The 25,819-nt window shown below is 30.9% G+C and overlaps 1 protein-coding gene across 1 annotated transcript in view; it reads right to left on the bottom strand.

Moving 5' to 3' along the window:
* LOC143068244 (tyrosine-protein kinase transmembrane receptor Ror-like) overlaps positions 1-25,819 on the bottom strand; it is a 168,233-nt gene that overhangs the window by 115,287 nt on the left and 27,127 nt on the right. Inside the window, exon 5 of the mRNA XM_076242149.1 lies at positions 10,446-10,688. Coding sequence (XP_076098264.1) covers positions 10,446-10,449 — 4 coding nt within the window. The 5' untranslated portion in view covers positions 10,450-10,688. The remainder of the gene's footprint in view (positions 1-10,445; positions 10,689-25,819) is intronic.

The following is a 25,819-nucleotide window of genomic DNA, read 5'->3' as shown; positions in this document are numbered from 1 at the left end:
TAGTATAACACCAAAGACAACCATCTCATTTTGCCTTCATATTGAAGCACCATTAACTGGTAATTGCCTTGATACAACATCAACAACAATTTCTGTGTCTTGATAACAGACAAACAACAATGTTGTGTTATGATAAGCTACACAACAACATCTCGTGTCTCTAAATAAAACATCAACAATAACTTTTGAAACAATCCATTGTGACAAAACAAACCCTAATATGAATGGCTCTAAGTACACTGTTAATAAACTGACAACCACAACATGGACTTTCAATATTACATGTACAAATTTAAAGATCATGGATTATTTCTCTACCAACAACAAGAAATAAACTGATAATAACAATTGATATGCTTGTTTACATTACACCAACATTAAATGAAGTAGTTTGACCAAATGCAGAACAATGATAGATATATCCTGAAACAGCTTAAACATAATTCATACATCTCATTTGAACACCAATGATCACTGATATGCTTGGATATAGCAACAGCAATAATGCATACAAATGATGCAACAAAAAAATTCAAAATATCTGTGCTAATTGAAGATAAACAATATGTGCAATGATTTGATACAAAATCAACAATAATTGTATTCTTACATAACAACAATAACAATACATTTATTGTATAACACTTACAGAAATCATCCGTTTTCTTAGCTACAAGATTTGACACAATTTTTTTTGCATCACTAAAAGAGGTTCACAGTTTGGACAACAATGACTAAATTTATACTACAGACTAGAGTATCCTAACTTTTAAAACAATCCCCAAACTAAAATGACTATCAACATCAAGTACTTGATTTCAATATAAAACAAGTGAAAAAGAACATTATAAATGACACGTTTATCTCAGTTGGACACCAGAAACAGTAAATTTTCTTTCAAATCCAACAGCTCACCAATTTATAACATTTGTTTGAAAACACCATGACTTATGATAAGCATTCAAATTTTGGCATATGATAACCAAAAGACCAACAGCAACATCTTGTGTGATAAATAAAGAACACTATAGCCAATAATGTTGTTTACAGTATAAACAATTAAGCTATTTACAAAACAATAGTTTTTGTATTAGATACTGGGAAACAATTTGCAGATAATAGACCAACAGCAAACAATCTGAACAGAATGATTATTTCGAATAAGTTAACTGTAGGAAACAATGGCTTAACAGCTGTTTATATATGTCAATCATTTAAAACATCTAATTCTGAGTTTGACCCAATTCCTGATTGTCAATTTCAATGGTGCTAAGAAGAATACCATTATAATAAGCCATTCCAAGTTTTCAGCACCAGATGCCAATTTCAACAATAAATGTCTCTTCAGTGATGCTCAAGGCCATAATATCCAAAACCAAATACAAACTTTAAAGAATTGATATAACTGGAAAGGACAAAAGGTAGCCAAACAAGTAAGAAACTGGTAGGAAAAAGTTGTTCCTCATACTTTGATGTCCATTCATTTATTCCCCATAGTATTTTGTCTGTTTAAATTGTCAGATTGGCCTGGAATCTTCTCTTTGTTCTCATTAAGTTTTTATGTTTCCAATACAGATCTGTCTGTTCTTGCTTAGTATGACTAGTTTGATCCCCATTCTGTTTTGTTTTTTCCAGCAATAGGACTGATTTATTCAATGTGAGCTTTGTTCCCATACTGGTTGGTCTGTTCCAGTTTTAGTAGAATGGTATAAGATCAGATTTTTGTTTTGTTTCCCATACTCTGTACCAGGATAGCACTGATATATAATGTGAGTTTTGTTCCCAAACAGTTCTATGTTCCAGTATAAGTACAGTTTGTTCCCCATACTTAGTTCCAGGATAATACTTATATGTACATGCAATGAGAGTTTTGTTACCAATACTCTCAGCCAATACTATTCTTTCTTTTCACATGTATATCCATCCCTTAACTTTTATTAATGACCATTTTAACCTAACTTTTTTATAACTGGTAAATAAAAATAGTACAGAGACTTATAACTTATTACATAGGTCAAAAGTTGTACTGTGAGGTTTATTTATCAAATCAAATACATATTTTCTCCTATAAATAACTACTAAGTACCATGCTTTAAGAAGACAAATAAAACAGCCCTAAATTGTTTCATTTAATTAAAGTTTATACTTATTGAACTTTGTTGTTTCAGCAACAGATTGCAGAATAATGGTGATCTACTGAAAAGATAATAGACCATACATTTAAACAAAGTTGAACAAACACCGGTGGTTTTATGCTTTATTGATACTTTAAAGGTTACATGGTTCATTTTGATTTATTTTTTTAATCATTTTTATAGACTATATCATAAGGTCAGAAGAGGAGATACTCAACTATGTACATTAACTATTCTGAGAAAAATGACCCTGGTTCTTAGTTTCTGAATACAATATTCTTTAAAATGTGCAAAAGCTTATTCTACTACTATGGCTGAATTGATAATTCTGTTCCCTTATTGAAGCATATACTATGTAAGTGCTGAACTTTAGGGGTCATATTTGTATTTATGCATCAATAAGGTCTCTTGAATACAGCATTTACATCGTCAATATGATGGTCCCTCTGCATTCAGTAGGCCACTTGAATATTTTTAACAGGGTTTATTAAAATTGTACTGAGTACATGCGTACTGAATGTACACCAGAACTGAGTACAAGTGCCTTTACATTGGTTGGGTCTATTGAGCAACGCTAATGCTGTATTGGTCTATACTATAACTATACTGATGTTTAGGGATCAATATTGGTGCTTTTCTCTTTTATCTGTAGATGCTGAACAATCAGTGATTTCTCGGTTTCTCTTCTTGTACTTCTAAGTGTAATACTGGTACAAGGAAAGGTTTGCTATTAGAATTTGTGGGTAGTGAAGAGGGGATAAAAAAAATCTGTTCTCTGTGAGTTTGGTAACGGACGACATGACAGTGGCGGATCCAACCATTTTAAAAAGGGGGGTTCCAACTATATGTCCCCATTCAAATGCATTGATCGGCCAAAAAAAAGGGGGGGTTCCGGGGTTGGCAATTTCTTTAATTTGGAAGTCATGAAATGTAAGGCATTTTGGGTAATTAAACTGATTCACTTCATTTCCATCATAAATAACAGTATAAATATCTGAAGTATGTGTAACTAGCAACCATTATCATTCTAAATATGGAAAAGATTACTTTTGTCAGCAACACCAGCAATTTAAGGCTATTACAAGTCAATTACTCCATCAAAAAAATTATATATCATTGTTTAATTTGGTATATTATTCATATAATAGTGAAATAATTTGTCAGAAATACATGTATGATTGATGCCTGGTATAAATGTCAATGATAATTATAACAATTGATATTTTTTATGTTACCTGACTCCTTGTTGACAAATATTGATGAGAATTGCATCAAGTGTCACAAGAATGTGTAAATGTTAATGATTGGCTTTCACATTTGCTGTGCCATTTTCCAGTTAGTTGACACTCAGCCATGCTGAATCATTGTTGAAGGCCATAAGGTGACCTATAGTTGTTAACTTATTTTCATATCGTCAGGCATTGAATTGAGCGCATAATATGCCCCTCCACAATCACTGAGAGTGGACAATGTATATTAATTAATACATGTTACAGAATTCAGCTCTCTGAAAAGTACTTCTGTACTTTAGTCAATCTTGTATACCCCTTAAATAAATACATGGCATCAAAAAAATTAAACTGATAAAAAATAAACTAAAAAGTGCAAATTGTCATATTTCATAGAGGAATCTTTGTGCAGTTTGGTTGAGTTTGTAAAGCGATTAAAAGAAGTTGAGGATTAATAATAAGTGGAACACTGACAATGACATGGACTTGACCAACTGTGCGAAGGCTATATAGCCAGTCAAAGTTGTTAAAAACTCCCCTCATTATCATGGACTTTGACAGAAGAAATCATCATATGTCATAACACTTTTTGCTGTCAGGTGACACAAAAAGTTGCTGTAAAAGCATTTGTTAGATGTTTATTACCCTTACACAATTTGACATGATAAATCTATTAAAAATCATTAATTATATATGCAGTTGTATTTTAACTTATTCTAGTAGGAACTAGAATAAAATTTAAAAAAAGACTAGTAAATATACTAGTATATATTAATGAAACTTTCCTTTATCAATAACACCATGAAAGTTTGCAGCTGTATAAGAACTATAGTGAATAGATATGTTTTTTTATTAATAATCAAACAAACATTGAAATACTAGATAAATTCTTTAACTTATATAATGTGTCAGTTAACAAATGCTACTGGTTCAATTAAAGGACAAAATCTAATGTTCCAGTAAATGATGCTATCATTATGACGTCCACTCTCAAAAAAATTAAATTATGCAACAGCAGAAATATTTCACCACTTTCAAACATGAAATAAGAAATAGTAAAAGTTGTATGACTTACTTTTCTGCTCTTTCAACATGTTTAACTATTTCATATACAACATACAAAAGCATCATTGACCGAAGTTCCTGACAAAAATCTATTCTGGTCAAAGTGATATTGTGCAAAAGAGCAGAAATATGTCTTGGGAATTTCTTTGACTTATAGACTGTTTTACGAAAAATGGTGGAGTGGGACAGACAAGCAATGATGCAGCATAACGGGATACCATTCAACTAAAAGAACCCATCTAGAATTATGTCATAATGAAATAAAGTACCAAAACATTCACAATTTCCCTAGGTGCAGGTTTAGGACAAAGAATCGTGAAATGGGTAAATAAAACCATTAATAATAAAAGAAATTTTAGCGTTTATAAAATTATCTGAATTGCATTTTATAGACTCCTAATAGATTATTCTTCAGACTGAATTTGTTCTCTCACTTTTCATTTCTTATTTAAAGATACAAGTAGGATTGATATTTAATTAAGGTCCAATATCATCTAAAAATCTAACTCAATTTTACACATTTCCATGAAAATATATTATTCCATTATGAAATTTCCATCAATTTATGAAAATATTTATTCCTAATCAATATCCACTTGTTTGATGATTAGGTTTTTTAGATGATGCTACTTGAACAAGATCGTAACCTCAATTTTCCCTGGATGGAAACAGTAAATGGCAAGTATTTAGACCAATATTACCAAATCATTATAGGAACCATTGATTTACATGCTTTTCATGGTTAGTTTGTTAACAAATGTTTCTCTTCAAAATCCTACCAGGCTTTAATATTATCTACCTATCTTCAAAGAAAGCTCTATAATTAAATCATTTATGATTTATTTCCTCTTTTCAATTTCTTGTTGTGAACCCAACATTAAGAAAATCTAATTGGTATACAAAATGTGAAAAGCCTGCATAAATTGCAACTAATGCCAAAATATTCACATTTAGGATTATCTAGGCTGAATGCTGGACATACTCTAGAAATATAGCACTGAATAAAATTCATATTTCCCCTATAATGGGGCTATCTAGTCTTGCTGTCTTGGTTTCAATAACTCAGTTACACACTTTCAGAGTTAAATGTTTAGCATCCAGTGGTGTGAATGCATGTTCATGACAAGAAAAAAGGAAAATAATACAATTGTTCAGCAATTTTCATGCAACTGATCAGTCCAATTTGAATAATATCTACAGTTGTTTTAATACAGGTAGTTGTTGAAATCAATTTACAGCTTGTTCAGGTGTCATCATTTTTACATTTTTAGTTTTACATGAGTTTGACATAAGCAAGTTTTAGTTTCAAGGTCTGACAATATTTTGAAACAGCTGTTGAAAAATTATGATTTAATCGACTTATTGCAAGAAAACAATGTTTTAATTTAACGTGTATCTGAGCACCAATTTAGTAAGCATTTTTAATATTATGTTAGTATGACAAGTGTAGTTTAGTTTAAACATATTTATTTATAGTGGATTGGGAAACAAGTTTTGCAACTTATATTAATCCCTTTCCACTTTGCGGGTGCGAGTGCTGCCTTGTAGCAGCATTAGCCTGCTCTTTTTCGAAATCTACAAGGGTGTCTTTTACGTGCAAGATATATGGCTCACTCTTAATACGGTTCACCCATTTATCTTCCCCTTCCGACGGACTATCATCATTTCCTCGAGAGCAATACACAAATGTTGTGAAGGGAGAGCCGAAAATTCAGTCCCAAAAATGTTCAACCCAGACGGGAATCGAACCAGGAACCTTTGTGTTAGTAGTCCGATGCACTAACCACTACACCACGACTCTCAATTGTAATATAGCAGATATGTATGTAATATGCTAAGCTCTTTGCTGTAAGTTAATATGTTGGCAAAATGATTAATAAATACTGTCACAAAAGAAACCAATAGTATAACTTTCACTTTTGTATGATGGCAATTTCAGTGTAAATTGAAAACAACAGCTTACTAAAAAATTGAAAACTTTTATGTTGGACAAACAAAAGACATTAAAGTTATAAGGGTTTGGCTAGATAGCTGAGACATCTTACAAATGAGAGTCAAGTTTCTGAGTAATATAGCTCACATGATCAAACAATTTATGACTCTAAGGCTTCAACAGAAAAAAACACAAAACTAACATTTTTACATCACAGCTTCTAATAACTCCAAACACATTTCTCAGTAGACTATCAGAGCCATTGTAAAAAAGAAAACACATTCTCATCTTATATGTTAACACTGACAATCTGTCAACAGGAATTTACTGAAATTAACATTAGAAAATCCTGCAACAAAAGGCCAAGAATCACTGATTGTAAACTAGATGACACAAATATGATGGTAGTCTCACATATCAAAATTCAGCTCAAAATCTGGAGGCGTATAGAAAAAGAGTCTGTATAACTGTGATTTTCAACAATTTTCAAAGTTGTAAACCCTTAACTTTTGCAATAATTAGCGGAGTGGAACGAAACTTAAACTTGATCTGTTACTCATCATGAGTAACTCACATACCAAAAATCAGTCCAATATCCGAAAGCGTTTAGAAAAGTCTGTATAACTGTGATTTTCAACAATTTATCAGAGTCCAAAGCCCATAATTTCGGCAAAAATAAGCAGAACGGAACAAAACTTAAACTTCATCTGTAACTCATCATGGTTAACTCACATACCAAAAAATCAGTTCAATATCTGAAGGCGTTTAGAAAAAAACTCTGTATAATGGTTTGTTGATGAATGACGGAATGACGGAACTATGGAATTACAGAATTACAGAATTACGAAATTTCAGAATCACGGAATTTCTGACAAGGGTAAAACAATATGGCACCAACAACTTTGTTGCAGGGCCATAAATTCTTTTATACTGTCTCTGCCTGCCTATCTAACATGTATTTAAAGGGGAAAATATTAAACTTTATCTAAAACTCAATATTATTAAGTAATAACTCCTGTAAGAAGTCAAACCATGGTTTAAGTCTTTATAGATATTTTTTAATATCATGATTTTGCATTAATGATATTTTTTGCTGTTTATAGTTTATGTCTATCTATATTAGCTTTCAAGACAAAAGGCAAGAGTATGTGTTTATTGGACACCTTGCCCACAATATTGAATTTCCATGTACAGTGAACTGTGAAATCTGGGTCCAAACTCCAATTTGGCTTTTATTTTCAAACTCATACCATATTGAACATTTGCTTTAGGTTTCAAGTTGATGTAATAACAGACTTAGCTTCATGGTAAACTACTTTATACAAAAAGCTTAACCTGCTTTTTACCTAAACTTTAACCTACCAGTTAACCACAATTAAGGGTTTCGAGGGTTGGAACCCCCCTTTTTTAGACAGTCAATGCATTTGAATGGGGACATATAGCTGGAACCACTTTTTTTATCCTGGGTTGTGAACCCTTCTTAAAATGGCTAGATCTGTCCCTGCATAGAATTGGCAACATACACCCTCCCTACAATCTACAGAGGTGCATAAAAATAGAAGCACTCGAAATATAATGGTATACATTTGTGTAAAGTTGAAGGATGGTGGATGTCATGTTTGGCAGTGCACTATACTACTTGATCTGTTGTCTCACCATGCTAATGATGCCAGGAAAGTATGTGTTTACCCAGCAAGTCACTGTCGGTAGGACCTTAAGTTTAGAATGTTTTTCTTACAAATTTAACAGGGTTATGAAGTCTGCAGTGTCTGTTAATAACCACAATCATTATAGCTGTGCTGTGAGAAAATAAAGCATGGCTGCTGAAAATTTGAATCAAAGTTTGTTGGAGTACCCCTGAGTAAAACTTGATTTATAAAAAGTTTAGAGTTAACTTAATACCACAGACTAACACCATTTATAGGAAAGACTGATGCCACATTCCTACATGGATATATCCTGATTAAAGAGATAAATAGTTAATGCCTGTTTACACCCATGTCTGTTGGTTTATCTGATTCCCTAATAGTATTTTAATGAACATTTAAAAACATCAAAATTTACACTTCTATTATGTAACACAAGTTTTCATGAAAAAAAAAAGATTCTGAAATAACTTTCAGAAGATTTATTTCTTAAAATATAGTTAAAAATATTACATTTGGATTATGGAACCATTAAACTACAAAATTTAATAGTGAAATGAACCACTTTCAGCTATCAGAGGTTCATAAAAGTACATCACATTTGGAATGTTCTCAAGATTTACGGAAACCCTTGATTTCAATGATTTCAGGAAAACCACATACTTAGAGTAAAAGAGCAAAATTTCCGTTTAAAATTTATACATGAACTTATAATAAAGGATAGATCTAAGAAAAAATTCTCCCCCTTTTTGACCCTCTTAGAAGTAATTAGATTAGAGTTTCATGTTGATTTTTCAGATACCACTTCTAACACCTCATTAAATGTTTGTAAATGAAGAATCTTTATTTTATCTCCCGTTTATTATCTTTCAAAACAAGCAGCATATTTTGAGAAGCATGTTTGTTATTGAGACATTATTACCTAACACAGACAATTTGAGCATAACAAAATAAACTGCTATGTCAATAAAAATACTTTCTCTACACATAATGTTCTCACGATGATGAAATATTTAGTATGGCACAAGAGAACATTTATAAGAATGCAAAATCCATTTGCAAATGCTACATAAGAGGAAAGAAAGTGCTATTTACTGAATAATTGGTGTTGTTTTTAAAATATTAACAACAATTTCTATATTTTCTTGTAAATAATAAATGATAGAATGAAATTCAAAACAGTGTGGCTGTGGTCATTGATTGACACATTAAATTCATTCATTGACTGGGACAATTTAGGTGAACGTTTGTATGTAAAGACCACTGCTCACTATGTACTTTTTAAAGACACTTAAACTATGGAGTCACCAAAGGTTCTCAACACCTTAATAAAATAATTCGAAAAATTAATCAGAAATAACACGATGTTTTGATTTATATCAATTATATAAATCAAAACATAAAGGTTATTCCTGATTGATTTTTCGAATTATTTTATAATTAAAGGCGTTAAGAAACCTTTGGTGACCCCACAGTTTAAATGTCTATCGTAGGTACGTCGTGAACAGTGGTCCTTACAGACAAACGTTCACGTAAATTGTCCCAGTCAATTGATGAATTTAATGTGTCAATCAATGGCCACAGCCACACTGTTTTGAATTTCATTCTAAACAATAAATGGAAGTGGCCTATTTTAGTCACAGATCCTAACCTGTACAATGTGTATACTTTTATAAGAATGCAAAACTATTTCCCAAATACTACATAAGAAGAAAGAAGGTGCTATTTACTCAATATTTGGGGATGTTTTTTTTAATGTTAGATACAGTTTCTAAAGCATGTAAAGGAGGACATATGAAAAAACAAGTTTGAGAAAAGAAAAAAAAAATTGTTTTAGAAACAAACAATAAGGTCTTTCCTCATGTAGGGGGAAATCAACTTAAAAATGGTCACTGTGATCCTAACCTGAAGACAGTGTATTCTTTTATATGCTATTTTGATTTTCAGAATGAATAGGTAATTAAATTTGTCTTTTATACCCTGTTGTCACAAGAACAAAAAATCATTGTTATCTATAAAAGACAAACTTTAAACTATCAGATTTATTTACCTTTAGTTCTGGACCTTTAAAAGTTTTCTATATTATTATTATACATTAAAATGATGAATCAGTGCAAAATGTTACACCTGAGTCATATATATATACAAAACTGTATGTCCTTAATAAAGTATCAAGTAACTGATGTAATTGACAACCACATTTTTTATCATCTTTTATCATTTTTTTCAGATATTATTTTCAACATTATTCCCAAACTGTCAAAAAGACAATTGTACAAAAACTATATTCTTTCAAACACACAGACAAAAAATGAAATGTGATAAATTGTAATTAAATTTTCTCACCTGAATGACAACTCACAAGAAAAACTATCCACGCTGACATTTTAGCAGATAAATAATTTTTTTTAAGATCTAAATTCTTATAAATCTTTACCCATAATTTTATCTTGGTAGTTTCCACTTCAGTCTGAAGATAATCCAAACATTATATCACAATAGAATTCTCTAAAAGTAAACACACGATCAATCAAATTATCATCAAGGTGCACCGCTCGTGGTCCCACAAAACTTGTGCCATACATCAGAGTAACACTGGGATATATATCTCTAATCAGCTGCTGGCTTTTCACTTCAGATGTCATTCACATACATCTACGCTGCCTCAGTCAGTCATCTTCTGTAACACAAATACAAAATATTTTAATTTTCCTTCACAACATCAGTTACAGTTTGTTATTTAATTTATTCCAAAGTCGTGAAGAACACATGGGTTATTGTAACTTTTTTTGTTTGGAGTTAGTAAAATCAATACCTCACTTATAACTTTTCAATGCTGAGATTATGGAAATTGCTTTCTCACATGTGGTGCCATAGTATGCCAGAGACTTAGTCAAGTAGAAAGCAGGTGAACAATAGCCAGAACGCAATTAACTTCCAAAATCGTATAATCCACTGTTTTTATTTTTTCCCAATCATTTAGTTGTCTCCAACTTCCATGCACACATAAAACTTCAAAGATATTATTTTCTTAAATCAATATGCAAAAAAATACATCAACGGAAATATACACCTTAAAAAGGCAATAACCTGGAATATTTCAAGTCCTCAGTGTATTATTTTCTGAAAAGTTAATTGAATATGATTATTAATTTTTTTTCTTCAATCCTCTACCTGCATCAAGCATGCAATCTGTCATTAAAAATTACATTATACAATTCAGAAAGGAAAAGGGAAAATTGATTTCTAATTATATTTCTGACATAATGTAATTTTAATTGAGAATCAAACTGTTCCTTGTATTTGGAAATATTATTGTCACACTGTAACAGTTGGAATTAATGTCTTTTTTAAAATTTAAATGAACATAAAAAAAAACACATCTGAAAAATGAAAGAATCATTTGTTTTTCTCACTCTCAAACTACAAAGCTATTTGATCTAAAAATATTGCGGATAATCTTTTGATTTTTTTTTTACTTCACTTACTGACTTTAATATATTTTTTCTATTGTAACAGTTTTCTAGACCTCAGATATCAGGCAGGGACTTTTCAGCTCATCTTGTCCTATAGGCTAGTGTGAGCAATCAGTGAGTTTTTTAAAGGTGCTTAGGATGAAACTGTGTAAGCTCATCCTGCTTTTAAAAAAGAGTGCATTGAATTTTGGTGATCCTATAAAATTCCTGTTTTATTTTGTCATCCTCTATTAAGGTTCCATCTTTGCTAGGAGGAGAGAAGTGGATTGTAACCCTTGGCTAGTGAAGATGATATGGTTCCTAGTCCCATGTTAACAAGACTCCGACTAGATTGTCGACCATTCAATGAATGTATCTTAAAAAATGTACATCCTAAGACTACTTTTTTTTTATTTTTAAATCCTACCTTAAAATAAGCTGTGGTCCTAAATGGAATTTAAAGTTCCCCTATATTTCAAACACACAGATTTATCATTCATTCCTGATAACGTAATGGAAAGCTACTCTTTACTAGAATGGTGAAAATTAATAAACGTTTCAGAAAAAATTATTTCTCTGGCACAAAAATGGATATAGTAGAACTAAATGACATAAATTTTCATCCTATATGAGCAGATAATATAGATCATGCTATAATGGCACATAACTATTTAGAAATTATAAAACTTGATTGAACATTAATGTTCTACAATGAGGAAATTAATTTCAATTGTCTGAACCATTTGTTTACATTGCCTTCAGAAAAAAATGGAGAAAATAGCCATGCAATATTTAAATAGTTATGGGAATTTGTCTGAAGACAAGCAATTGTTATTGCAATTGACTATCTCAAATTATAAATTGCAAAAGAAAATTCAATTTGAAAACAGTTGTCACAGTAAACAAGTTGAAATTTATGTTTCAATTAATCAAGTTTTCATAAATGTTTGATTTTCTATGTTTCTATCTTTTATAGATCATTATGAAAGGTAAAGGATCTGGTGAAAATAATATATAGTAAAAATACTACAGAAGTTCCCCAAACCTGAAACCAACTAGAGAGAGATACTGTAACACAAATAAGCAATATTTTCAGAGCCTATTTTTTAAGGATTAAGTGATGCAGCAAACCATCAAGATTAATTGTTCCAAACATTATCATATCAAAATTTAAAAGGTGGTACCTAACACTACAGGGAGATAACTCTGTAAAGTCAGCTAAACGTTTTAATTACGTTGTGTTGTAAAAGGAATATTAAGTTTCTCGATGATCAAAATTGGTGTTTGTCAAACTGCTATATAATCAGTGTATTTTTTCTGATAAAACTGTTTGTTCAAAATTTTTATATTTTTGTTAGAGGGTCAAAGTAAATACTTTGACAAAATTTTATGAAAATTAAATGAGCCAAATTAATTTAAGTGAAAGTGTTGGGTACCACCTTAATTGGACACTTAATAAAGGGATCCCCAAATACACATCTGGTTATTTGAACAGAAAACTCCCAATTTTTTTTGTATATTACAAGAATTGTACCCCATTGACTTCCTAATATTAAAACAATCTTTAGTAATTATCAGCCAGAAAACTTCAATATTACTCACTTTCATTATTTCCTGAAATATACCTCCTGAACAATAAAACTAGTGATGCTGAAAATTAAACTTGACTGGTATCTAATGGTTTAATATATATAAACTATATTTCTAAAATATCAAGGAATATAGTTTACTGAAATAATACCATCCAGAAACCATTATTTTTAAAGACTTTGCCTTCATTTTTAAATTAACAGAACTTTGAACAGCAGAAGCCACTCAATATGAAAATTTGGTTTTGAAGGAATTATTATTGAAGTAACAAAAGTTTACTCTCCAGAACTTGTACAGATGGTCACAAACAGGTTAAAAAAAATATGACAATATGCTAGGAAATGTTTGAAACATAACCTCCGTCAATACTAAGAGCATAGATGTAATACCCTCAAGGTAATACCCATCTATGCTATGAGAGTTAAGATCCAAGAAACCTTAGTTTCTAAAATTAACCTTGAGAACAGGTCTTTATGCATTAAAAAAATATAATGACCAAGCAATAAAACTGCAAATTCCAGATCTCAAATGTCTTTGAGGATTGAGGAGGAGAACAAATGTTATTCCTAGATGTGATCTGTAAACAAATTTAATATTATTTATAGAAATATTAGCCTACACTTAGTCAAGTCATAAATCATAAGTATCAAACGGGATGATTTAGTGGCCTGGATGTTATTTGTCAAATAACAATGGCTGTCAGATAAAATCAAACTAAGTCTTCACACTTTATTTAACCTTAGCTAAAGAAAATTTCCATAAAGTATCACAGGTATTGTTCAACTTGCTTTCAATTTTCCCATTTCTTTTTCAAAATTATAGATTTTTCAATAAAAATGTAATTATGTTGACATCTTGCATGTGACAAATGTAATGAACTTTGCATATGTAATAATAATTCTATACAGTCAATTTGTAAGCCATTATTGTAGGGGATTTGTCAAAAAATACATTAAGTCTACTTCAACTTATTATGTGTGAATTCCTACTACCATGATTGGCTGAAAATAAGGGATACAGGGATAAAATGAGCAAATGTATTTAACAGTATTGAAATACGCCTTTTTTCTGCACGAAGTGTCTTAAATAGGATCATTTGGTATTCAAATCATTACATGGACAAATGGATAAAATGGTGTTTAAGGCCTTACGGTGACCTATAGTTGTTAATTTCTGTGTCATTTGGTCTCTTGCGGAGAGTTGTCTCAATAGCAATCATACCACATCTTCTTTTTTATATTTAACGTCCAGTGGTAAATATTACATGCATGTCAGGACAAGAACAAGCTGATGATTTATGATGAAGAACCCTACTTTGAAACAGACTGACACACCAAGTTAGATTATTTATGGCTAGTCTACAAGGTTAAGCAGTCCTCAGGAAGACATGTCACACTAACCCTCACACAATGTCCTGACTTCAAGCTGATTTAAGTCTTTTCTTTAACTCATAAATACTAGTGTGTAGAAAAATAGCAAAAACAAATTTTCAAAACTTCAGATAAACCGCAAGCTGGGTAATCATCATTTTTTGGAACAGATTTCAAAAGATACAATTTTTTTTATTAAATCAAAGCCCTGTCATACTGTTTACTAGCTTAATTCATTGCTTTAAAAAAAGGGAAGCAAAAAGCAAAGGTAAAATATTGTTTTAGACTGATCTGCTGTTGTTATAAATAATGTGGACAAACCTATCAAAATGTGATTTCGTATAACAATAATCCAAATTTCATATAACAATAATCCAACTGAAAATATTTCAGGGTTTTAGGTACATCAACTCTAGTAATTATATAGCTGACCTTTTTCTTACAGTATCTGAGAAGCTGACCTAATCAGAAGAGCTTAAACACTGACCAATTGAGCATCATAAATGAGGTTAAAGTCAGAAGAACCCAATCAGACAGGCATGAGCATCTTAAAATCATGATCAAGATCAAATATAGTTGACCTGTTCATCAATTGATAAGACAAACTAACCTAAGAACAAGACAAAAAAAGTTATCAATTAACAATGGAATTGAGGTCAAGGTCAAATGAAATCATTAAACCATTAAAAGGGACGTGGCAGACCCCAGTTTCAGACCAAAAGGCAATTGTATATAAAATGTTGACTACAGTATCCAGCCCTTCTATATTTTGGAATATTAGGCTTTAAACAAATATATATACTATAAAGTGGAGTTTAAATTTCAGGATTTCTAGGGTCAGCTTTGCATTGTATGTCTCATATTTTGTAGAACATGAGTGTTATCAAAATCCGTAAATTCATGGCCTGAAACATTCTTTGACACTGCATAACAAAAATATTTGATACATATTGAATAAATAAAAAAAGCTTCCTTTGGCTGCAACATTTTAAAAACAACAACATGAAACAGCTTGAAATATGTAACATTGATTGGACAATTAATAGTGATGTATTTAAATTGAATGGAAAAGAAGCAATTTATCAAAGGAAATATTTATATCATTTCACCGTATAAAGCTGAATTTCATTTACTTCAATAAAGATAAATGATTTCTTTCACTTTTATATAAAAGTATGAAATCCTTAACTTACAGTGAAAACTGAGTTGAGAATAAAGGGGCCTCATTCATCTTTACTCGATTAAAGTATAATTCAATTTATAAAACTGCATGAAATTCTTATTCGATTAAGTTTGGGTAAAAAAAACTAGATTTTTACCTTTCAAACAATGAGAAATGATCATAAATCATAACAAATTGCCAAATAATACGGAAAAAAAAAAGAAAATATGTCCATTATTTTACAAAGAAACATCTTGTTGTAACATCTGCTTAATGATGAAGTTATCTCCCCTGTGAAGCCATTTTTTGTTCCAAAACTTCTGAAGCATACATTGTGACATTAATGTAGCATGAGAGTCACACATGCCAAATTCTACACAACATGCAGATGCTACACACCATCCTAAAAATGTAACATGTTACTGGAACAGTTACAATAAATGTCACTACATGACATCAATCTAACGTTTTTTTGTTGTATAACATTTAATTGACAATACTGACAATAGTCAAGAACTCTTTCTGCAAAAGTACTTGTTTTAAAAAGAGTTATTTTACTTGAAAGCAAGACTATTGTCTGTATAGCCTTTTGTGTAAAAAGTTAAATCACAAAATGCTAAACTCCAAGAAAAATTCAAAACACATAATCCAAAATCAAATGGCAAAATCAAAAGCTCAAATACCTAAAACAAACGAACAACTGTCACACTACCAACCTGGCATAGGCACCCTCCAATGAAGAAAATGGTCGAACAAACCTGGTCTTATAGCTAGCTAAACCTCTCACTTGTATGATAGTTGTATAAAAAAAAAATCCATAATGTTGACAATAATGTATTTTATAACAGTTTTAAGGAAACAAACAGAAAATAATATTTTCGACCGTTTGAATGCATGGTTTAAGCTTTGATCACACAAACATTTCTTTGAACCAAATCTTGTGCTAAAATTGAAATATACTGGACTTTAGCCAACCTAGAAAATCATCATAGACATATCATTTCCACATTCTTGTACATTGACATAGATGTAAAAAGTAACCTTCTTTTTTCTTCAATAGAAACAATATATTTATTGAAGTGCAATATTGCAAGAGAATGCATCTCTTGTTATAACATAAGATAATTTGAATGCACTTTAAATCACCCATTTATCACACCTGCCGTTCAAAGTAGTGTAATTATAAGGTATTTCCCATGTAACTTCTTCTATTGAGTATATGGTTGGGTAATTACAGAAATAACTGTGTAGTGTAAACTGTATACCCCTTATGTGGTCAATTTAATGAAGATCTTAATATGGAATTTTATACAGTAATTTATACCTACATCAGAAGTATACTGTTTATGTAACAATTATGTTGTCAAAAACATTTGTACAGCAGACAAAAAACTTAAAATTTGATAAACTACTGAGAAAAGTAGTAATACATGTGACCTATAGATGTTAACGTCCTTTTCCTTCTGTCTTTGAATAGTTAGTGGTTGTCTAATATGTAATCATACCTCATCTCCTTTTTTGTAGATGTAAATTAGACTAAAAACACATCATTTAAGGCTACAGTGTCCATAAATTCTCACCCTTTTTTTTTTTAAGTTTCAGTATTTCTCATGTTATATCTATTCAAAACGACTGATGGTTACTTGCAGAACTTAAAATATGTATATTTATATTCAAATACTAGTACAGTTATTAAATATTTCAATGATAAGTGTTTCTGAAGTGTGGTATATGATGTCAAAGAAAACTTTAATCATTCATCACTCGGTACACAATTGTAAAAATGATAATTTAGTATTTTATAAATACTGGGTTAAAAATGCCTTAACTTGCTGGGAAAATATTTACCTCCCTAACTGCATATTTGTTGAAAAAAAAATCAAGGGTACATAATGCTTTCATAAATAAACAATTTTATCACCTGTATGTAGGTTATTACAATTCATAGTAAGATACATTATCAAAATCCCAAAAATAGTTTTAAAGAAATTGACCTTGAGCTTTGCATTGGCGGATCCAGGGGGGTTCGGGGGGTTGGAACCCCTTTTTTGGCTGATAAATGCATTTGAATTTGGACATATAGTTGGAATTTCCCTCCCCCTTTGTCCTGGGTGTGGAACACCCCCCCCCCCCCCTTTCCCCTTTTTAAAATGGCTGGATCCGCCCCTGCTTTGAGCTAAAAATCAAAATGCATTTCACCTTTTCATATATTTTCCATCTGTATAATAAAAGAAAAAAATCCATTCAGGTTACCACCCAAAAAAACATGTTCAACATTATATTTTTGATTTTTTAGTTACTGTGACCTTGACCTTTGACCCCAAAAAGAACAGACTTTTTCTTATTCTCTATATCTTCCATCTGTAGAAGTTTCATTCCAATAAGGCAACTCATATTATCATTCAAAAACCATTTTCAAATGTCCAGATATTGCATAATTTATATAATTCTTGTTATTTTGAGACTGAATAACCCATTTTTTTTTTCAAAGTACATGAATTCAACATTAAATACTAAAAATCACAGATATTTTGAAATACAACTGATTGTATAGCTAATTTGGTCCAAAATTATACCTTTCCATTTTTGCTCTTTTCATAATTGTTGAAATCTTGTTGTATTTGATATTCAGATTTGTTTTCTGATGATGATACAATAACCAAACAATAGTAGTTGTGATTCTTTCCTAAATATCAATAATTACTATAAAATAACAAAGAATGAATCAGCTGGACAACTGACCAGAAGTCTGGTTCCTACCCTCTAATTATCTCCCCCTAAAATAAACACATTCTCACAAGGGAATCATCAAATAGCCTTACAAAGACATTCTGGTCAAATTTCATTACAATCCATTGAGCAGTCATGCAGTAATGTCAAAATGTTAACCCTGGTCATTTTGATTTACTGATTAAATTCTTCTCCAATAACAATCAATGATCAAATTTGACTGTATAGAACATTAATATAAGGAAAATGATGTTTTACAATCGATAAATTTGACTAAATAAATATTAATTCTCTTTCCATCCTTTCCCAGACAATACATATGTAAACATAGATGAAAGCTAATATTTCTTCATTAGTTTACATTGTGTCAAAATGTCAAAACCAAATATTATTAATTCACAAATATATTTTTGTTATCCATAAATATAATTAAGTAAGCTTTTTCATGTAAAACTGCACAGAGCACCTGTTGTTAATTAAGGGTACTTGAAAAGGGAAGATTCTATGGCTTGTATTAATTATGGGACAAGATAAAATGATGTAGTTAGTCAGAAATATAAACTGGATATAGCATTTAAGTAACAGCAGCTTAATTTCACTGATTGCCTCTGACTCTATAGGCCCACAACAGTCTAAGAGCTTACAATAGTCAACCGATTAGAGAATATCTATCAGAAAACCCAATTAACTGCTGCAATATTCTAGAAAAAAGGTATCGCATAGTATTACAAAAACTCTATAAGCCTATAACACAACAGTCAACTTATTAGAGAATATAATCAAGTAATTGCCTCAGACTCTACATGCCTACAACAGTCAACAGATTAGAGAATATCATCCAGAAATTGCCTAAGACTCTACATGCCTACAACAGTCAACTGATTAGAGAATATCATCCAGAAATTGCCTCAGACTCTACATGCCTACAACAGTCAACAGATTAGAGAATATCATCCAGAAATTGCCTCAGACTCTACTAGCTTACAACAGTCAACTGATTAGGGAATATCATCCAGAAATTGCCTCAGACTCTACATGCCTACAACAGTCAACAGATTAGAGAATATCATCCAGAAATTGCCTCAGACTCTACAAGCCTACAACAGTCAACTGATTAGGGAATATCATCCAGAAATTGCCTCAGACTCTACTAGCTTACAATAGTCAACTGATTAGGGAATATCATCCAGAAATTGCCTCAGACTCTACTAGCTTACAATAGTCAACTGATTAGGGAATATCATCCAGAAATTGCCTCAGACTCTACAAGCCTACAACAGTCAACTGATTAGAGAATATCATCCAGAAATCGCCTCAGACTCTACTAGCTTACAATAGTCAACAGATTAGGGAATATCATCCAGGAATTGCCTCAGACTCTACTAGCTTACAATAGTCAACTGATTAGGGAATATCATCCAGAAATTGCCTCCGACTCTACAAGCCTACAACAGTCAACTGATTAGAGAATATTATCCAGAAATTGCTTTAGACTCTACAAGCCTACAACAGTCAACTGATTGGAGAATACCATTCTGAAATGCCAATAGATACTGCAATATGCTATAATATAGTAATACATTAGTATTACTTTTATTCACTTCTTATTCAATAACCATACTGCAAAAAGTTTCATCTATAAAAGACTCAATAGTAAAGCTCGAAATAAAGAATTTAAAAGCCCAAATAAAAAAAAAAGTGAACAGCGTTGACCATCCAAAAATCTGACTGATTTTCTATACACAGCTCATGAGCTTAGATTACATTTCCTGGTTAAATTCAGAAATGTTCTCTCCTAATTTTTTTTGTAACTTACATCTTTATAGATAAACCAGCCCTTTTCAGGATTTAATTTGCCCCACCGGACATGTGAAATTGTCAATAACAGGGATATTGCATGTTATTCATAATTTGCACATTACTTTTTGAAGATCTTTGAATTTTTAGTATTCCGGTCTACCAACAACATCTAAGATTATTACTCTGAGGACTACATTTTAAAACTAAGGAATTATACAAGGATGTACCAAAATATTGGATAGTACTTGACAGAACACTAAGCAAGTTTAGGACTTGTTTAGGTTAGGTTATAGATATGATTTACAATAATCATAAGGATGTAATAAAAGGTACTTTAAGAGTCGAAATATTACAACTCTAATTGTTAGAGTTCCCAAAGTGCAGAGAACAAAACTCAGGTAGAATCAAAACAATTTTAAATAATTCAAACAAAAACTTAAAGCCCATCAAAGTTCTTCTTTGACCTAGGAAACTTGGTCACAGTTTTTGCTGAAATTTTGATTGTGACAACTGTCAAAAAAAAAAAATCTTTGATCTAAAACTTTCAAAGACTTTGATAGTCTATTTATCTTTAAACTTTGATGGACAGGAAGAAGCCAATGGTAGCATAGATTGAGAATGAAGCAATTTTTGATTACAAAACAAAATCACATAGTAAAACTGGTGCGAAAAGTATGCTTGATACCAAAAGTTATGAAAATCAAATACATAAAACATTTACAGTTAGGAGTTACACTGTTGGGTCAACTGAAATATTGTCTGCAAATTTCAGCTAAGATGAAAACGCAGCAAGCAGCACCATGGATGTGATACCAGTTCAAATACCACTGAAAGGCTGGGAAAATAATGTAAGGATTTCAGATCTGATTTGAGTGCTCTCTAGACTAGGTCTTATCCCTTAATAGTTTAAATAATTCCAATTGTCTTTTTATTCTTTTATCTTATAAATTAATATACTCCCATAATATCAGTACTTAAGACACCTTATATAATATAAAGTGCTAATTCATCTTTGTCAGTTTAAAGTTCAAGTTTACTTAAACTAATTCCGTTTGAAATGGATAAAAATAAAGAAATTTCTTTGATGAAGAATGAAGCAACAGATTTTAATTCGTCATTCCTACTAAGCCCTTCTTTTCATTTTAATTAATAGTTCTAAAAAATATAATTAATTCATTATAATCAAATCTCAAATTTAACGTAATCAGATATGATAGATTTCAATAGTACCTTTCAAAACTAAATTGATTACTTCTGAATCTAACCACTTTTTTTAAATACACAATTTAATGAAAATAATTGCCCCTCACCTTATGGCTAGTTTGTGTATTGTCAAGACATCAAAGTAAGTTTCTCCTTTTGACAAAATATCCACTTTATCAATAAATCTTAAACGTGAATCTGTGTATTCAATTATTTCTTTTTAAAACCAATTTGAAGATCATTCATTTCAATTTCATTCGTATAAATCCCAAACTTGTGTCTGGTAATATGTTGATACTAGTTCTACTACGATGGGAAAAATACTGTTGAAGCTGTGTCCATAAAAAATGTTAATAACAGGGTAGACTGAGAGCATGACAAATAACATACTAAATTTTGTACCTGGTCGTACCTGTAAAGTAAGCTCATCATTTACCTAAGTGTCACTATCATGATTACATAGCCAATGTTTATAGCACCAAAATTAGACCATAATTTTCTATTTACATCTGTGCAGGTGCACTTCACAAAAAACTAATTTAAAACCCAACAAATTTACATGGTCCAGCACTAAATGTAATTGTAAAAAAAGAAGAGATATTAATTTAGATGAGAGTGTCAGATACATGTAGTGATGAAATGTATCATAGGGATACTTAATTAGAAAAATTTACAAAGTTTTATTGTGTGTCAACAAATTGGTATCAGATTTGGACAGGATATTGTGTTTTAACTGAACTCATTCTTTTACAAAATTCACAGTTGGCCCCTTAAACAAGAACAAGACACAGGGTAGATGCTTTTTTCTAATGCAAATAAAAAATATCATACATGTAACTGCTTAAATGATTCCATTGCTTGTTGGTATTTAACAATTTTCAGCACTATTGGCTTTATGGTTGTGGCGGCGGCTATGTGGCCAATGTATATTGGTGGAGGAACCCTGTCTGAGAGTCCCTAGAGAGTACCGTCAGCAGGAAAACTGGCAATCCAAGCCATTTATGATCAGTGTTGAATTCACCCAGAGGCAGATTTAGGGGGATCCCAGGGGTCCTAGGCCCTCTTTTAGTGGGAAAAATTTTGTTGAAATATTTAGGGATTTATTGAAGCATGACTGGAGCACCCCCCTCGTAAACAGTGAGTGGGCTGCCACCTGTGAAAATTTCTAGATCCGCCACCGTCATCTGCCACAGGCAGCGTTTGAACTTTCAGTTTTTGGGCAATAGTTGACAGAGGTGGGTGGACCCAATTCAATTTCTTCAGAGTCTTTTAGGATCCTTTTCATTTCAATCTCTCTAGTATGGTGTATCAAGGATCATGTAAAATTTCTATAGTTTTTTTCTTCTTAAAAAAACGAAAAGGAAAATAAATTTTGCTTTTCTTTAAAATATAACCACATTAAAATGAAGTTAAATTGTAGACAACTATTGAATATTTGACATCAAATGCAATTATAACAACAAAATGTAAAGCTTTAGAAAAAATAATCATTACAAAATTAATCAAAGCAATTCTAAACTCCTTCCTAAAAAAAAGTCATAAAATCAAAATAAGAAATAATTGGTTAAGTGTTTACCTTATATATGAATAACTTCCAATCCAACTTCTCAAGATTTGTACAGTGGATTTAATCCACAAGATATCCACAAGATGAGATATACTATAAGATACTTAAAAGCTACATATCCCTATAACAATATAAAAATACTACACCTAAGTGCCAAAATGATAAAAGGTCCTGTATGTTTTAATGTAAAACCTTTCACCTCTAAAGTCACTTGTCACAGAAGTATATAATTGTTTATTCTGGTTTAATAGACTGTAGCCGATGAATTAGCTTTGATGTGTTTCTATAGACCAATAGTTCTAAACTAAAAAACATCTATCATTGCCATGCATTTAAGTCATAGGTTTCACTTAATTGTAAAATACAAATAAAGTTTTTTCTACTTCAGTTACAGAAATTGGATGAAAAGAAATTTGATAACCAACAATTTTCTGAGTGAAATCATTGCTTTTAACTACAATTTTGTCATTGACTAGGAATAGAAATGAAGGTAAATGCAATAATTTACATAATTATGTACGAAATAAAGCTTCGGTTTTTTGTTTAAACTAAATATCTGTGGTTGTTTTGATCAGATAGTATGAAAATAAATTTGATTTTCTAAAAATACCACATCCCGTGTTTAAATATAAGTATCAAAAGTGTCCCAATTAGTCAGGTACCCCTGTAATATTTATTAGAGGAATTTCTAACCAAGTTTTTTTTATTAACAATATACATGTTAGTCCATATCATCTTTAGAGTTAACTTTGGTTTTGAATGTAACAGAAATACAGTAAACCAGCATATTTTCCTTGATCTAATATCAGCTGTTGGCCCTTTCTAGATGATTTTGAGGCAATATAATTTCACAACTCTTTAACATTATAATTATTTATAAAAGAAGATTGAACAATAGCAACTAAGATTTTGGTTGTTAGAGACAAAAAAATAACTTGCACCAAAATAATCAATTTATTTACAGTCAAGGAGAGAACACAATGAGTTTGAACTTTAAATAAAAGTACATTTTTTCTTCTGTACTTTTCAGACATATGATCTAGAGGTCTGGATAGGCAAAGGAGAAGATCAGAGTGCACATGTATTATTACTGGTTGAACCCCACCTAATTTAAGTCAGAATATCTGGATCATGTATTGTTTGAGGGGGGTCATGGAGGGGTCTTGATCCCCTAATCTGGGGCTTAAAAACATGAAATCCTGAGGTCTCATATTAAAAGAAATTTAAATCCAGATTTCCCGAAATTCGAAAAAAGAATTCCCTGATCACGAAATCCCAAGCTTAAATACACCCAATCCCAGAGTCCTGATAAAGGTCTGACACCCTTTTTGTTTAATTGTGATTATCTTTGTCTGGATCCCTGTTTTCTTGGAGGAGACAGATTGTCAGTGAGATCTGTTATACCATGTATATTGACTTTCATTTTACTTCCATAGTTGTACTTTCCAATATTGTTAGACATTTTTGTTATATCCCATATGTATTTTGTTTCTACCAGTTTTAAAAGGATATGGAGTACAAACATTTGAAACAATTTGGACTCAAATAACAGAATTTTAAAAGCAACTTAGTCTTTCTATAATAGTCCATAAATTCTCTGGCTAATGTTTTAAACTTATTTTCACTCATTTGAAAAAAATATAGACAATAAGTTTTATTACAATTACACTTATAATATAGTTGTAAAATTCAAAGATTTTTCAATTAGATGTAAAAATTCTTGCCAAATATAATTTTGCATAATTGAATGTTAATTGGCATTTGAACACCACCTTAGCACATAAAAGCTACATCTACATAAGAAAACATATGACTGTATGACAACACAATAAAACTAGGAGTGGTTTCCTATCACTTAAGTTAAACATTTTTTAATTTCTCATTCCAATGCTTATAAATTACTGTCGTAGTTTCTCTACATCTTCAAATTCTGACATTAAATTTTAATAAAAGGACTTTTATTTGCTTGTTGATTTAGGCAACATAATGAAGCCCTAGCAAAACTCCACCTCGTTTTTAGCAGCATTAAAATGAAATCCACATTAACGGAGACCACCATTGTGCACACTTTTAAAATTTGATTATACATGATATATTTGATGTCCTACAGCAACCAATATTCAATCACGACAAATTGTAGTCCAATATCTGTAGGTGTTGTTTATCAAGGACAGTCAGCTATTTTATAAAATATATGCTCAAATGTTGATAATCATAGAATTTTATAATTTGGTGTTGTTTACAAAAGACCGTCAGCGATTTTATTAAATATATGTTCTAATATTCATCATCAGTTAAGTGCACACCCCCATAATGGAATAAATCTTTTAAAAATGAATAAAAGCAAAAATATCACAAAATATATGCATAACTATTAAAGCCAAAGAAAAAGCCTTGTGTATAGCGCTATTCGTCAGATATTGATAGTATAACAAAAAAAGTTGTGTTTGTATCTTAAACCATACCTTTCAATGGTAACATCTATTCTAAAACACCTGTAATTTTCTCTGTTCCTATCCTATATTTATTTGCTATCTTCTTGTCACTTAAAATCTATCAAACTATTTAATCAAAACTCATGCATACAAAATATGTTTTACGTAAGTCAATAAAATTTCACGAGGGTAACAATTTAAATAAAATATTCATGGCAACCTTTATGGGCTATTACAGAATCAAAAGTCTCTTTAACTGCAGATAAAATATCATTATTCATGAAACAATTTCATAAAACATTACAAACATACACTTCATTAAATCTTTTTCACACAAATGATTCTATTCCTTTTGAAATAAAGATAAGACGGATGTTGTAGGATAACAGCTGTTTCAATTTCCAGCATCCGAAAAAGATGAACAACTTTGATCAAAGTATGCATGCAATTTTGCCATGTATGATATTCACACAAACATGCTTAAAATTTTGAAAAAAAA

Source organism: Mytilus galloprovincialis, chromosome 1, assembly GCF_965363235.1.
Source record: "Mytilus galloprovincialis chromosome 1, xbMytGall1.hap1.1, whole genome shotgun sequence".
Taxonomy (NCBI): Eukaryota; Metazoa; Mollusca; class Bivalvia; order Mytilida; family Mytilidae; genus Mytilus; species Mytilus galloprovincialis.
Note: the sequence above shows the minus strand (reverse complement) of the source record. Positions and strands in the feature narration are given on the sequence as shown.